A 14,249-nucleotide genomic window follows, 5' to 3' on the forward strand; every position below is an offset into this window, starting at 1 on the left:
GGTTTATGTATTACAGTCCAGTATACATGGTGTGGTTATCTCAAATGTTGTCTGTTCTGACGTGTGCTGTGTTGCTTGCATGTAGGCCCTTGGATCTCTCTCTGTCTGCGGATTTAGCTGTGTGATCTTGTGTCTCTTGCACTGTATGGTTTGTATTTGATTTATAAATGGAAAACCAATAAAATAAAGTTAAGCTCCGGACGTGTCCCTAAAGCACTTCACAATTGTAATTACTTAGCAAGGAGTGCTCAACATACAAGTGTACCCCTTAAAGCATGGGTGTGTCCCTCACAGATTCTACTTTTGTGTCTTCTAATTCTCTTAAAATACGTTGCATGTGATTTTAATTCAACCTAGTAAAGTCCAACTTGGAGTCCATTGAATGGCTGATCCCTGACTAAAAACTGAAACTGATAATAGGAAAATCAGACATTCCCTGAAGAATCTTTCAAGTTAATAAACCAGCATTAGTGTTGTGTCTTTGAGTAGGCGAAGTTTTTTGTCTTGGAATGCAGCAGATGTGTTCTGCTCAGTGAATGTAACCCTATGAGCTTTCTCAACACAAATAAGTCTCTTGTAGTTTTAGAAAATGGGTCTCTTGTTTAGGTACCATCCCCGTAAAGAGTTGATTGTGATCTAGAGTGACAGTCTTTAGCAAAACAATTGATGGATTCCTTTCTGCAGGCCTTCTTAATTACTGATGTTAGTTTCTTACATTTCAACTTCGTCTGAATTGTTCACTTAAAATTTTCATATGTGACTTGTAGGCCAAGTACAAACAGAGGTTTTGCGCCGCCCTTGTAGAACTTTTTTTTGTTCTCCATATACTTCCTCTTGAGGTCCTAAGCAATCCTATTCCACGCAGACCGACAATAGTACAGATATGTTCTTTCAGATCAAAGATACGGAGCTTGTCAAGTCTGTCATTCAAATAAGCTATAGTAGATGTGCGCCAAAGATAATCAAGTTTTTTTGTTCACTTCTTGAGTTACTAGGAGAGTAGAATGTACATATAGGTCAAGTAGGAAACTGCAATCTCGTGGGTGAAAGCTGAAACGATGTGTTCTGGAAGACATTTTAAGCTTGTAAACCTAGTCATGCATAAGCATGCTTCCCATAAAACTGAACTCCTTTTTTATGTTATCCTGTGCAAATTTAGTATATGTACGCAAAGGTTTTAGTCCAAACTAATTCTGAAGAAATTCATTCTGACTGGAAATTTTTTTTATTATTGACTTACTGTTGCAAAGAAGTCAGATAAGAAACCTACTTCTGCAGCATAAATCTTTTCTGGATTCACATGCTGTGCATTATTCGACATTCTAGTGCTTGGGTTCGGAATTATCTCTCTTACAAAGCATGGAACCCCCCCCCCCCCCCCCCCCCCCCTTTTTAACCAGATCAGAGCCTCCTCATCACTTCTCGCAGTTTGCAGGAAGCTGAAGACCTGGCTTTTGAATTAAAATCGCATAGAAGACAGCAGCCTTCCCACCTGTAAATTGCCTGAATTCCCTCGCTGGTGATTAGCATGCTTTACAAATACACATAACATAACATTACATGGTTGACTACTCTTCATCACTAATTATAGACCATACCAAGATGTGCTGTGTGGAGCTACTCCTTGCCCTTCAAGCTCATACTTACCAAATAACATTAATTTATTTAGCATCATAATCAAAATGATAGTACAGACATAAAATGTTGCCTTGGAAAAATCCCCAAACGAAGAAGACTCAGTGGAGGCTCTCAAGCCTGAAGAGGTGGCAAACACAGGTTTACTTCTGCTGCAGATTTGCATGGAGGCAGCTAGAGGTAGTTTTCTCTTGCTTACAAAGGTTTGACCACTGCATCCAAGTCACGCTGACCACATAGAACCTCAGCCAAGGATGATTGTTCCAGTACAATCTGACGGGGGGGGTTCTACCTTCAGATTGGTAACTGTAAGAGTAAAAGAATAAAACACAGCTGGTATCATTGTGACTAACACTGCTTTACGGAGCAATTGGGAAGGGCTTAGAGCCCATGGAAGATATTGACTGGGAGGCAGCACTGATGCCTCCCCACAAAGTGACCATCAAGATGAGCCTGTGGCTTGTACATCACAAGATCCTCTATAGGGTTTACTATACTAGTTCCTGGTTATTAACAATGGGGACGCCACAAACCCCCAATTGTCTATGATGTGAGGAGGCACCAGGCATCTTCCTGCATACGATCTGGAGCTGTGCACGCTTACTGGATAGAGGTGGTCACTGAGCTGACAGACCTACTAGGAGCCCATATCCCATCCATGCCACAGTTCCTAGTCCTTAAACTACTGAGAGATGTAGACTTCCTTGGAAAGCAACTCCGATTTTGCTTGTTGAGTTATTGCATAGCAAAGAGAGACATAGAGAGTTAGCGGGGAAGCCCCATCCTTCCGTCTAACACTCAGTGGGTACCTGGTATGATGCATTGTGTGGAGTGGAAAGAGTGGACTGTGAAGCAAGAGGCCTACCCGGAGAAGTTCTGAAAGGTTTGGGCATTGTAGCAAACTTATTACAGCTTAGACTGTGAGCGCATACTCACCAAGCACACTCAGTCACCAGGCAAACATAGTCAGGCTCAGGGACAGGGGTGCATCTAGACACTACATGTAGAGAGAGGGACTGAAGGGAGAGAGGCTCAGCTGCTCAGTTTTGTGGCTAATCCTGCGAGAGATATGTATATTTTGTACATATAGTGCATGAAATGCCCAAATTGCTGGGTAAACTTATTGTGATGTATGAAATGGTGGTAGTTTTTGTTGATGCTATGCATAAAACAAGAGTTTAAACAGACTCAGCTTTACAGGCACTTAGGACAGGCAGTTTCTCAGTGCTTCTTTTTGGAACTATGCACTGGTCAATTAGAGAAGTTAGATAAACTACTGCTGTTCCTCACAGAAAATAAATTAAGTGCAGTGAAGCAGCAGCAGCCGTCGTAGGTGATATCTAGTAACTCGCTTGGAAAAGTTTTAGATTTCAGTAATAGCACTGAAAAGCAAACGTTGATGAAGTAATAATAAAAATTATGCTCTGCCAACAGACAAGGCTGAGGATTTGGAGTTCAAGACCACGGGGACAAGCCCAGGTCCTGCCCATGCCGTTTCACAACGGGACCTCTGAGCCAGATAAAAAGTCTGTATGTTGCAACAAAAAAAAAATAGCTAGCTAGCAAGCACGCTGCTTAAGTGGTCAGTTCTTCATACACCGCAGTAAACTCAGGGACCGAGAATTTTGATTATGCAGTAACTAGCATCTTGTGTAGTTCACTTCTACGTGGTGGTCTCCATAGAGACAGCAGAACTAGAAGTGCTCTTTCTAAAGAAAAGAGTTTGTAGTAAAAGCTGCAACGTTTGAAAAGAACGTTGCACGGCTGTATAGTCAGAAGATCTCTACAGTCTCTCCCACAGGGGTGTCAGAAAAACAGTGGTGTTGAGGAGTTAGTTCTAAATATTCTTAATTGCATTAAGATGTAGTGTGCATGTTTCAGTCACTATATACAGTACTTTTCTATTTATGTTTCACATTGGAATTCAAAGACCCCCACTGAAACTACTCAATGCCTAAACATAGTGTGATCTATCTCCACAGGCTATGGAGCTATATGCTCTAATAATTGCAGAATGTCAGCTAGTGGGATGTCACTACCTTCGATATGTCACAACTGTTTTCATCCTTGGGAAAACATTGGATTATAGTTACTTATCAAATGCTCATTTTAAGTATATTAGGCATGCAGCACAAACCATTGCCCCTTGGAGAGTGCCTGCATGGAGTAATAGGCCTTAGTGCCCAAGTTTTTAACCTTGCGAGACCTTCGTTTGAAAATGTACCTGAAGATTTTTCACCACCTAAGGCAAGGCCTCTCTTGCATCTATTATAGTGGCCAAACAATTGAAGGGGTTTATTGAAGCTCACCTCTTAAAAGCTGCAAAGCTTCCCCCTTGATCATGCAAGCTACCACCCTATGTCCACCCTGCCATGTCTGAGTAAGGTATTGAAGGATTTGGTTGTTCAGCAACCCCTACTCTATGAAAAAAACAAATGTTCTCCTTCATAGTGCAAATGCTATATTTTGCCCTGTAAGACAGATTACACTGTTTGCCACTTCTGGTTGACTTTAATCAAACCTTGTTTTCTGTGGTAGAGAAAACACATTGGCAGTAGCACCTTTTTAGTCCCCCTCTGTAGCAAATGCTGAATCTGTATTGTCTTGTCTTCTATAAAGTTCTCTGGGGCAAAGGCATTGGTACACCACTACACTCAAACGATCCCACTTTGTTCAGTGTCCACCAATCGGATCAGTCAACTACCATTCAAGAGGGTGAGACACACCTAGGTTAGTGTGGGTCAAGGATCTAGACACTGGAAAGCCTTATGTCTAAATCGGCGATCCAGACCTAACTACACACGATTTTCAACTCTTTGTATAGCTAAACAATTCAAATCTGCGTTAAAGTGAAATTAACTCATCTGGTAATTGGTCACAGTTAAATTGCCCACCACCTGACCTCTAGCTTCCTACCAGAGTATTGTATTCCTCACGTCTGTCAAGCCCTCTGAAATAATTGAAAAGAGACATGTAGAACTTCATAAACATTCTGAACAGATAATAAGCCGAGTTTTCAGATGTGTGTTTTTATGGGTGAGCATATGACTATTGGCCATGCTAGAACTAATCCCAATAAGATCAGGGGAATCCTGTAGCAATTGCCTGATGAATTGATGGCAGCAGTGAACTTAAAATATATTGCTTGAAGACACACATTTATGGTGGGGGGTGAGAGTTAATTCTGGCAGAGAAAGCTTTGGTCGTTTTTAAGGTGTGGTCTATATCCTCCCCTACTGTGCAAGTCAGACATCTATGTCTGTTATCGACATCAAGTTGAGATTTTCACCTTATTTAAGCAATGTTATAAAAACTACTTTTTTTCTATCCACTTATGAACTTTGCACAGTAAGTGGAACCCATACTGGTGCTGAATGTTTCTAACTTTGATTAAGCTAATTTTTTCTTGGCCTTATCAGTTTTGCTTTCATGACATTTGCAGAATATAGAAACCTGCCTTTTCAATTAATGAAATGTAGAAAACAAATTTCTCTGCACTAGCTTCATTAAACTTTCTCATGGTTCGTATTACATTTTAATCACCCTACCTAGTGCATGGAGCCTTTTGGGACTTTGGCCATTCCCATTTTTTGCACAAAATGTCATCCCTACCAAACTGCATGTTTTCTAAAATAAACGATCCATTGTTAGTTTTAGTTTATTGGCTGAAGAGCAAAAGTGGAGGTGGGAAAACTTCTCAATGAATACCACAATTCTTTGTTAGAACATTTACAAATTATAACTTTGCCTTCAGAAACCCGCTGATGAGCATGCTGTTTCAGTCATGTGAAACTTATCAAACTGGTGCTGGGCAATTTATCTTGATCTTGTGTAATGATCCGGTGCAGTGACTGTACTATGAGATCGTGTTGAGTTCTTCAAAAACTAGTAACTTAGCATATTGAAACAGTTGAGCATTATCCACCAAATCTGATTAGGCACATTATCATCAATCACATACACATTTGCTGTTAAAACTCCTTAAAAATGTCTCTTTAGTGCTAGGGTATGTTACGTTATTTTATTACCTTAAGGCAGGAGGGGCTATCTGAGGATATATTTCAGACGAGTAAATTCTGAACAATAAGTCCCACATCACTGTAGTAAAGAAAAACCTGCTGTTTGGGCTATGTATATATTTATAGATATGGATTACATATGTTGGTTTGAACATACCTATGTATTTGTACATTTCTGTTTGCGTACTTTTTTTTTTTTTTTCCAGAACCAAAATTAAAAAGATTGAAACACAAGCGAGGTGATGGCCCTGACAGACTTCGGAGAGTATTGTTAACCACTCAATTGAAGGTGGGCAAATAGCTGTCTCTGTTGTGGACCTCATTGTTTATACTTATGCATTATTTCCCTTTAGATCGATGCATAAGAAACCAGTATAGCCTATATTTGGTTTGTTTGTTGATTCTTCATTAAAATGGCACATACTTATTTATTTATTTTTTACTTTGTAATTTGAGAACCCTGTGGTTAACTTGTTTTCTTAGAATCATTTATATTTGTGCAATGTGTTTTACAAATGTGTGCCATAACTTAGAAGTCCTACATACTTTAAATAGTATGTGAGATCACATTTCTTCCTTTCCTCCTTTGATGAAAAAGCATTGGCAAAGCCATTAGATGTGACTTTCTAAAGGCGAGTGCCAACTTGTAGGTTTTGCCATTGCTTCTTTCCATTTCACTCTCAAGCATGTTATTTTTATATTTTAACTATGCTGTTTGGAAGTGGCAGTAGGCCATGATGGAACTGTAAAGCAACAACACCAAAGTGGTTACCAGTAAAACATGATGCTTGCACGCACATGGTTACCATCTTGGATGTTTTTTCTTTTTTTTTTTACATAAAAAATAAAGTGCGTTAGAGACCCTAAAAGTGAAGTTAGAGGGCCTGGAAAAAGTAGGGATGTGTGAGTGTGATGAGGACGATGGAGGTACTGGAGAGCAGCAGGCAAGATTGATGGGTTAAGCAGATGGATATAAGGTGTGGGCCCTCTCGGCAGAAGCGGAATAAAAATATAATTTAAATGGCCAGCAGACAAATGGGGCAGTGAAAGTAGAATGGTAGAACTGGTATGCAGAAGCTGGGGGGAAATGAACGGGGGAGTGAACAGTGAAAGACGTCTTTCTTCCAAGAAGTGCTGAATGGAAAAAAAAAAAGGAGTCCTTTACTTCACTAGTGAAAGGATACAGCTCAGAAGCACTGTAGAGAAGAGGTAATCCAGTGCTAGTCACACACAAGAATAGGGAGAAAGGGCATTGATTCGGTGAGGGGCAGAGAACTGAGTTGGACAATAAAGCCATCTAATCATTAGCAAGGGTTTGATCTAAAGCACAGCCTATATTATGTATTTTGTAGATAATAGATCTTCAATAACAGACAGCTGAAACTATCTACAGGCAAGACTTAAAAATTAGTAACTTGTTTAAATATGTGCAGAATGCAAATGTTTTTGCCACTTTGTGTACATTTCCATGTATCTGACTTAGAATGTTCTAATGGGATAGGAAAGCGGAAACAAACATACAGTATGTTTAGTTTTTGTATAAAATGATGTCCTGCAACAGGTTTTCTAATCTGTTGTGAGAGTGAGAGAGACACACACAAATACACTCTTACACAATCTCACAAACAAACTCGCTCTCTCTTGGCCCTGGTGGATTGGGCCATCAAGCCCTCAGGAGGCTGCTTCTTGGCTAGTGCATAGCAGATCTCGATACAAAGGACCATCCATCAAGAGATGGTTCTTTTCTGAACAGTCTTGCCTTTTTCCACTCATGTGAATCTGTTCACTGTGAAAAGACAAAGCTTTTTTCGTATCCAGAACGTGCAACCTCTTTTCCTCCTTGGAAGAATGAGGTGGAACGAATTTTTTTGGCAATGTCATGTTTTGACCGACATGGAATGGAGTTGCCACCTTCAGTGGTCTGAAGAACCAGTTTGTCTGGGTAGAAACTGGTGTAAAGAGGGCTAACTGAAAGAGCTTGACGCTCACTGACCCTCCTGCCCAATGTAATGGCCACTATGAAAACCATCTTAGAAGTCTCAGATGACAGTTGTGTAGGAGCTTGAATGGGGGAGCCCATAAGAAATGTGAGAACCAAGTTAGGATCCCATTAGGGCATGATAAAAGGGGTAAGAGTCAACACATGTTGCTAACCCTAAAGATGCATGTCACAACAGGTGACTTAAACAGTGAGGGCTGATTGGTGTGTGTTGTGACAGAAAAGTCCTCTGCATGGTAAAGGTGTACCCCTGCCCTGAGTGCCCACCTGTATTGTTGTCTGGATCCCTAGTGCTGATTTTATTTTATTTTTTGTCATAGGCAACCCCAGCTCATGCATGTGCACCATGACGTAGGCATGTCTCACGTATTTCTGGCCCTGTTGGACAGGGTGGGGCCAAAGTGCTATTCTCATAGTGGTGGAAGACTACCACTTTCACCAGGAGTTACGCAGCATGAGCATGGTGGTGACCGCATACCATGTAATGATCAGTCAGAGTGAACAGGACCTTTTTATCCTGTATCACTGGAGTGAGGCCTTCAGGCTCACTCATCTTTTTAAAAGTTCTGCTGCTGTGTGTTAAGATGTGGACTGCTCCATAATGCAGGAGTAGTGGCTCTGGGTTAGTTTTAGTTGTGCCTGGAGGGGGTGGGTGTACAGTATGCAGGTATGCAGATGTGGCAGCACTGTGTGGTGTAGTACATGCACTTGAGTGTATGTATGCCAAGAGGAATACATCATTTACGAGATTTAGTGCTGTGCAGTACATCTGTGAATAAAGCATGTGCTGAGTGTATGTGTGCTTGCATGGAGTGAACAGTTGTGTAGTACATAGAGAGCGTGTGTGCTGGCAGTGTGAGTGATTTAAAATAACACTCCCTGGTTAATGATAAAAAAGCATCAGTTCTGAACAGTGCATGCAGACTGAGTGTGTGTGCTTGAATGCAGGTGTACATGTGAGTGTACAATGCATAGAGGTATTAGTGCTGAACAGGAAACGGTTATGAATGCACACTGCGCCTGCAATGGTATATTATAAAGGACCCTGAGTCACCACGCTCCAGATAGGTAGGGCTGCACAAAGGTGGCAAATCCAGGGCAGGTTGACGTGTGCTGGATGGCGCAAATGGCAACAACGAACGCCTTGCCATATGCTACTTATTCCCTCACTTATTACATGACTCATGATGTTCTATAACATTGATAATATCACTGCAAATTTGAAACCACATAATTGAAGGCAACACTGTGAATTGAGATGGCTTGAGTGATGGTCACTTTAGGGCAGAAGGTATAGTTACTTGTGATAATTATAACTGGTGAATTTCAGTGTTTTATTTAGTGTTTTCTAAATTACATTTTCACCTAACTATAATATTTGTTTTACCTTTACAAATATATTAATACATATTCACTGAAAAAAACAAAGGTTAAAGTGGCATTATAGTTATGTGGGGTAAAAAGAGCTTACCTTATGTTAAAAACCCTAGAAATTCACTGAAAAGGACAAAGGTTAAAGTTGCTTTGACTTTAGGTGTTGAATTAAGATGAAAACTAGCATGTAAAAAACAAATAGCTGAAATTCACCAGCTGTAGTTTACTGAGCTAACATTACCTTGCGTTCCCTCACCCCTCCTTCCAATGTCCTGCTTATGACCTCACATACTATCTTACTCATGACATGTAAGTGCAGGGTAGCCATACTGAGTGTATGGTCTGGGAGTCTGTCATTACGAACTCCACAGCACCATAATGGCTACACTGAATACTGGGAAGTTTGGTATCAAACGTCTCAGCACAATAAACCCACACTGATGCCAGTGTGGGATGTATTTAAAAATGCACACAGAGGGCATCTTAGAGATGCCCCCTGTATGTTAGCCCGACTGCTAGTACAAGGCTGACTGATCTGTGCCAGCCTGCCACTTCCAGATGAGTTTCTGCCCACATCGGGTGAGTGCCTTTGTGCACGCTGTGGTCCTAAACAAAGCCTGTCCTGGGTGGAGGTGCTTCACACCTCCCCCTGCAGGAACTGTAACACCTGGCGGTGAGCCTCAAAGGCTCAAGCCTGGTGTTACAGTGCCCAAGGGCACACCAGTTAGTGGAGATGCCTGCCCCCCAGACGAGCCCCAACGTTTGGAGGCAAGTCCAGAGGGATAATGAGAAAAACAAGGAGGAGTCACCCCCTCCAGGACCACCCCTAAGGTGCCCAGAGCTAAAGTGACCCCCTCTTTGAGAAATCCTCCATCTTGATTTGGAGGATTAGGACCAATAGGGATAGGGATGTTCCCCCCCTATCTCTCCCAGAGGGAGTGGGCACAAGGAGGAGGGTGTAGCCACCCTCAGGGACAGTAGCCATTGGCTGCTGCTCTCTGACTCTAACACACCCCTAAATGTAGTATTTAGGGGCGACCCTGAACCCAGCTCTTCAGATTCCTGACAACCTCCAGAAAGAAGAAGGACTGCTGAGCTGAAAACCCTGCAGAGAAGAGAAGGAGACAACAACTGATTCTGCCCCAGCCCTTCCGGCCCGTCTCCTGCTTCAAAAGGCTGCAAGAAAAAAAGCAACGCATTCTGCAGGAACAGTGACCCCTGAAAAGCCTCCAGTGGACTGCCTGCATCACTGAGGACCAAGAAACTCCTGTGGACAGCAGACCTGCCAAAAAGAAGACCAAGAAACCAACATTAAAGGGTCTCTCACCTCACTCCAGAAGCGTGAGCCCAACGACTCTGCACTCGACACCCCCGGCCTATGTTCAGAGAAACCAATTATCCAGAGAGGACCCCCAGGCGACTCAGACGACTTGTTCACCCTGGGCTGACCTCTCTACACACCCATGACAACGCTTGCAGAGGGAATCCCAAGGACCCCTCTGACCGCTACTGCCCGGGACAAAGATATCCGACGCATGGAGAAGCACTGCCCCCGCAGTCCCCAGGCCTGAGAGAAACTGACCACCAGTGCAGCAACGACCAACAGGCAGCCCTCACCTTTGCCCAGTCGGTGGCTTCCCCGAGAGGCCCCGCTGTGCCCTGTGCCCTGCCTGCAGCGCCTAAGTCACCCCCGGGTCCCTCCATAGAGTTCTATTGAGAATCCAACACCCTGTTTGCACCCTGCACCTGGCTGCCCCCGTGCCACTGAGGGTGTGATTTTTGTGCCTACTTGGGGCCCCTCCAGTACTCTTCCAAACCCCCGAGTCTGCCCTCCGTCAATGCGGGTACTTACCTGCAAGCAGACTGGAACCGGTGTACCCCCTGTCTCCATAGGCACCCACGTTATTTTGGCTTTTGTTTGACCTCTGCACCTGACCAGCCCTGTGTTGCTGGTCCTAGGTGTTTGGGGTTGCCTTTAACCCCCAGCGGTGGGCTACCTGTGCCCCGGAGACTGAACCCATTAATTGTGGTACTTACCTCAGAAACTGTACTCTACTCACCTCCCCTAGGAACTGTTGAAAATTGCAGTGTCCACTTTTAAAATAGCTTTTTGCCATTTTAAAGAAAACAGTGTAAATATTGATTCTATTCAAAGTCCTAAGTATTACTATTCAAAGTACCTTTCATGTGATGTGCTCACCTGCTAAATTAATCTTGTGGTTCTAGAAATAAATTAACAAAAGAATATTTTTCTATATAAAAACCTATTGGCCTGGAGTTAAGTCATTTATTGCTTGTGTGTGTACAACAAATGCTTAACACGTAATGTTAATACTTAACACTACCCTCTGGTAAGCATAACTGCTCGACCACACTACCACAAATAGAGCATTAGTATTATCTATGATTGCCTCTGTTAAGCCTCTTCTGGAACCCCTGGACTCTGTGCACACTATAGCTCATTTTGATATAGTATATACAGAGCCAGCTTCCTATATATAGCATGCTGAATTACTTTAAGTTCACAAACCAAGTAAGAATAGTGTCACAGTGCGTGTGTGATGGCATCAATGATGTCATGTTACTAATAATGTCAATTAACATGTAAAATGTGAGGTCATGAAGAGTCCATAGTGGAGGGGCAAGTTTTATTTAGTTTACTAAATTATAACTGGTGAATTTCAGTGACAGTTGGTTTGTAAATGTTAGTTTTTGTCGTATTCCAACACTTAAACTATAACATCACTTTAACCTTTTGTTTTATCAGTGAATATATGTGTATGTTTTTACAGGCCATGAAGCCCTGTAGTGTTGACACCTGCCCCAGGGATATGCCCTCCAACAACAGTCTCCCTCGTCAGCCTGCTTTCTCTTTTAATAATGTTCAATGTGTGTCACCACAATTTGAACACTGTTTAATTTCCTGGCAATATGTCAGTCAGTACCCTTTCTTATAAAGGAAAAGCAATGGAGTGGTATTTCCAATAGCCCATACATCAACCCTGTAAGATTATACATTTTAGCACACAACAAAATTAAAATATTCTGTGCCTGAAAAACTATGCCAGAAAACGTAATTATTGAAAAAGAGTTTCCAAATATCAATGTGGATGTATCCACTTTCATACAGCCAAGTGTACTCAACAGTGCACTAAATCTGGTCAACTCACGGTAAGGGCGCAAATTAGGAATTAAGAAAAGATGTGAAGGAATTACTCGGTATTAGGTTTATAATTTCTTTAGTAATGCGAAAAGCATGAAGATGTTAGTCAGAGTTGAATTTAATTTTATGTTTGCCTAGAAAGGGATCCTTGCTATGGGTTGACATCTTATGGATAAAATCCTTATGTTTGAAGAACCTGCTGCAGTTGTTTAAGTGCAGGTATAATGCGTTCTTTTCTTGTCCTGACTGGCGGTGACTGGCTAAAGCACCAAGTTTTCGCACTCCTTAGAAGCTTTACATAAACTTTGCTAATGAAATGTCTTGATCAGTAATTTTGGCTATTCAGAATCTGGCTACTCTTGCTAAGGAATTACTCATTTTTATGACCCTATTTTCATTTGTTTTCAACTACCCAAGTATATTGTTGACGTTTTTGATGTTCCATAGTTAGGAAGTTATCCAGCTCCTTTGACGGGCATACACCGTTAAATGCCCTTGAGCTAAATGGAAAATTTATCATATGAAGAAAGCAGCGACAAGTGAGCTGCATAAGATTTATTGATTTTTAAAAAAAAAATGGCAAAGCTCATTCACCTTGATTATGGGGACTTACAAATTAGATTTTGAGCTGAAATCAAAACTACCATTGTTGCTTGAAGGGTACATCTGAGGATACCAGGGTTGATAACTATAGGATACCAACTCAGAAAGACAGTGCATCTACATCATTGTACTATCTGGCAACACTTCGATGAAAACCAGGGCTCTTAAATAATCTCGAATTCTAATGGGGGCAAAATCATAAGTTATCACATAGCTAAATAAATGTAATTCTACAAAAAAACTGTGGAGGTGAATGAGGGGCTAATTGCAACAGCCAGTGCTAGATGATCTACATGTGTTGATTTTAGATGTCGCATCTCATGTATTAGCGTTTTCCACCATTACTTCAGGATGGCCGAATCTGTCATTTTTTTTCATGACAACCACTCACCATATAAATGAGTTTCTTTAACATGCATACTATGTAAAGTTTCCTTTTTCGGATACCCTGACTGTCTGGCATTGATTTGGTTTTCCTAGACCTATGTGGGCTGCCTCTGTCTTTTGAGCTCTATGATCCATCATGGAGTGTCTCCCTAGTGAGAACATTAAACTAGATCTTAAACAAGTCTAATGTTATGTTTTTACTCTTCCTCAATAGAATCAATTTGCTGCTGTAAATTGCACAAAAAAAGAAAATTCTCAGATTGAAGGACCTACTTTGAATAATTCCTATGGCTTCAAAGTTACTGCTCAAAATCTGCAGGAAGCCAAAGCATTACACGAGGTATGTACTGCATTATGAGACATGGCATTTGTGGGCTAGTTCACTATATCAGATATGTGAGACGTGAGTGTTAATGTACTGCATGGCAAATGCAGGAAAACATGCAATGTTCCACAAAGATTAAATTTTCTTGGATAATGTGGTGTATCCAGCTGGAGGGCATTCTTGAATTGTGCTGTATCACAAATTGCTGTTATGATCCACTGCAATGCATTGCATCACATTTGTTTGATGAGCTAATATAGAGTGTCACATAAGCAATATGGCTGTTGTGTATTATATGAGAAAAGGCAGCATATCCAAACAGTGTCAAATTTACAAGTTGAAGCAAAAATATATATAATGATGTATGTGGGTAGCTACATAGTGTGAAGTCTGAAGGGTCATGCAGTATATAAGTATTTGATGAATTAGGTACTCTGCTGCTCAATTGTGAAATTCAGTGTGTCTAGTTCTGCACAACAGCTTTGGACTGTGTGAGGTAATGCAACTGCCTAACAATTGTGAGGTACAAAATGCTCTGCATCACAAATTCATTAAGTAATCCACAGCATAAGATTTTCATGAGGTCTTCATCACAGAGATTTAAAATTAAAAGAATATTGACTACATCACTGAAGTACACATAATTACTTAATGAATATGACAGGTCAGGACTGGTTAGGCACATAATATTTTCAGTATGGAAAGTACCCATTTCCTTTGTAAATCATGTGTGTTATTATTTTG

The 14,249-nt window shown here is 41.3% G+C and overlaps 1 protein-coding gene across 4 annotated transcripts in view; it reads left to right on the forward strand.

Moving 5' to 3' along the window:
• Positions 1-14,249, forward strand: part of REV3L (REV3 like, DNA directed polymerase zeta catalytic subunit) — a 948,974-nt gene that overhangs the window by 588,848 nt on the left and 345,877 nt on the right. For all 4 annotated transcript variants that reach the window (XM_069234598.1, XM_069234599.1, XM_069234600.1 and 1 more), the window contains exons 15-16: positions 5,861-5,943; positions 13,395-13,520. In XM_069234598.1, the coding sequence (XP_069090699.1) occupies positions 5,861-5,943; positions 13,395-13,520 (209 nt within the window). The remainder of the gene's footprint in view (positions 1-5,860; positions 5,944-13,394; positions 13,521-14,249) is intronic.

Source organism: Pleurodeles waltl, chromosome 5, assembly GCF_031143425.1.
Source record: "Pleurodeles waltl isolate 20211129_DDA chromosome 5, aPleWal1.hap1.20221129, whole genome shotgun sequence".
In the NCBI taxonomy this organism is placed as follows: domain Eukaryota; kingdom Metazoa; phylum Chordata; class Amphibia; order Caudata; family Salamandridae; genus Pleurodeles; species Pleurodeles waltl.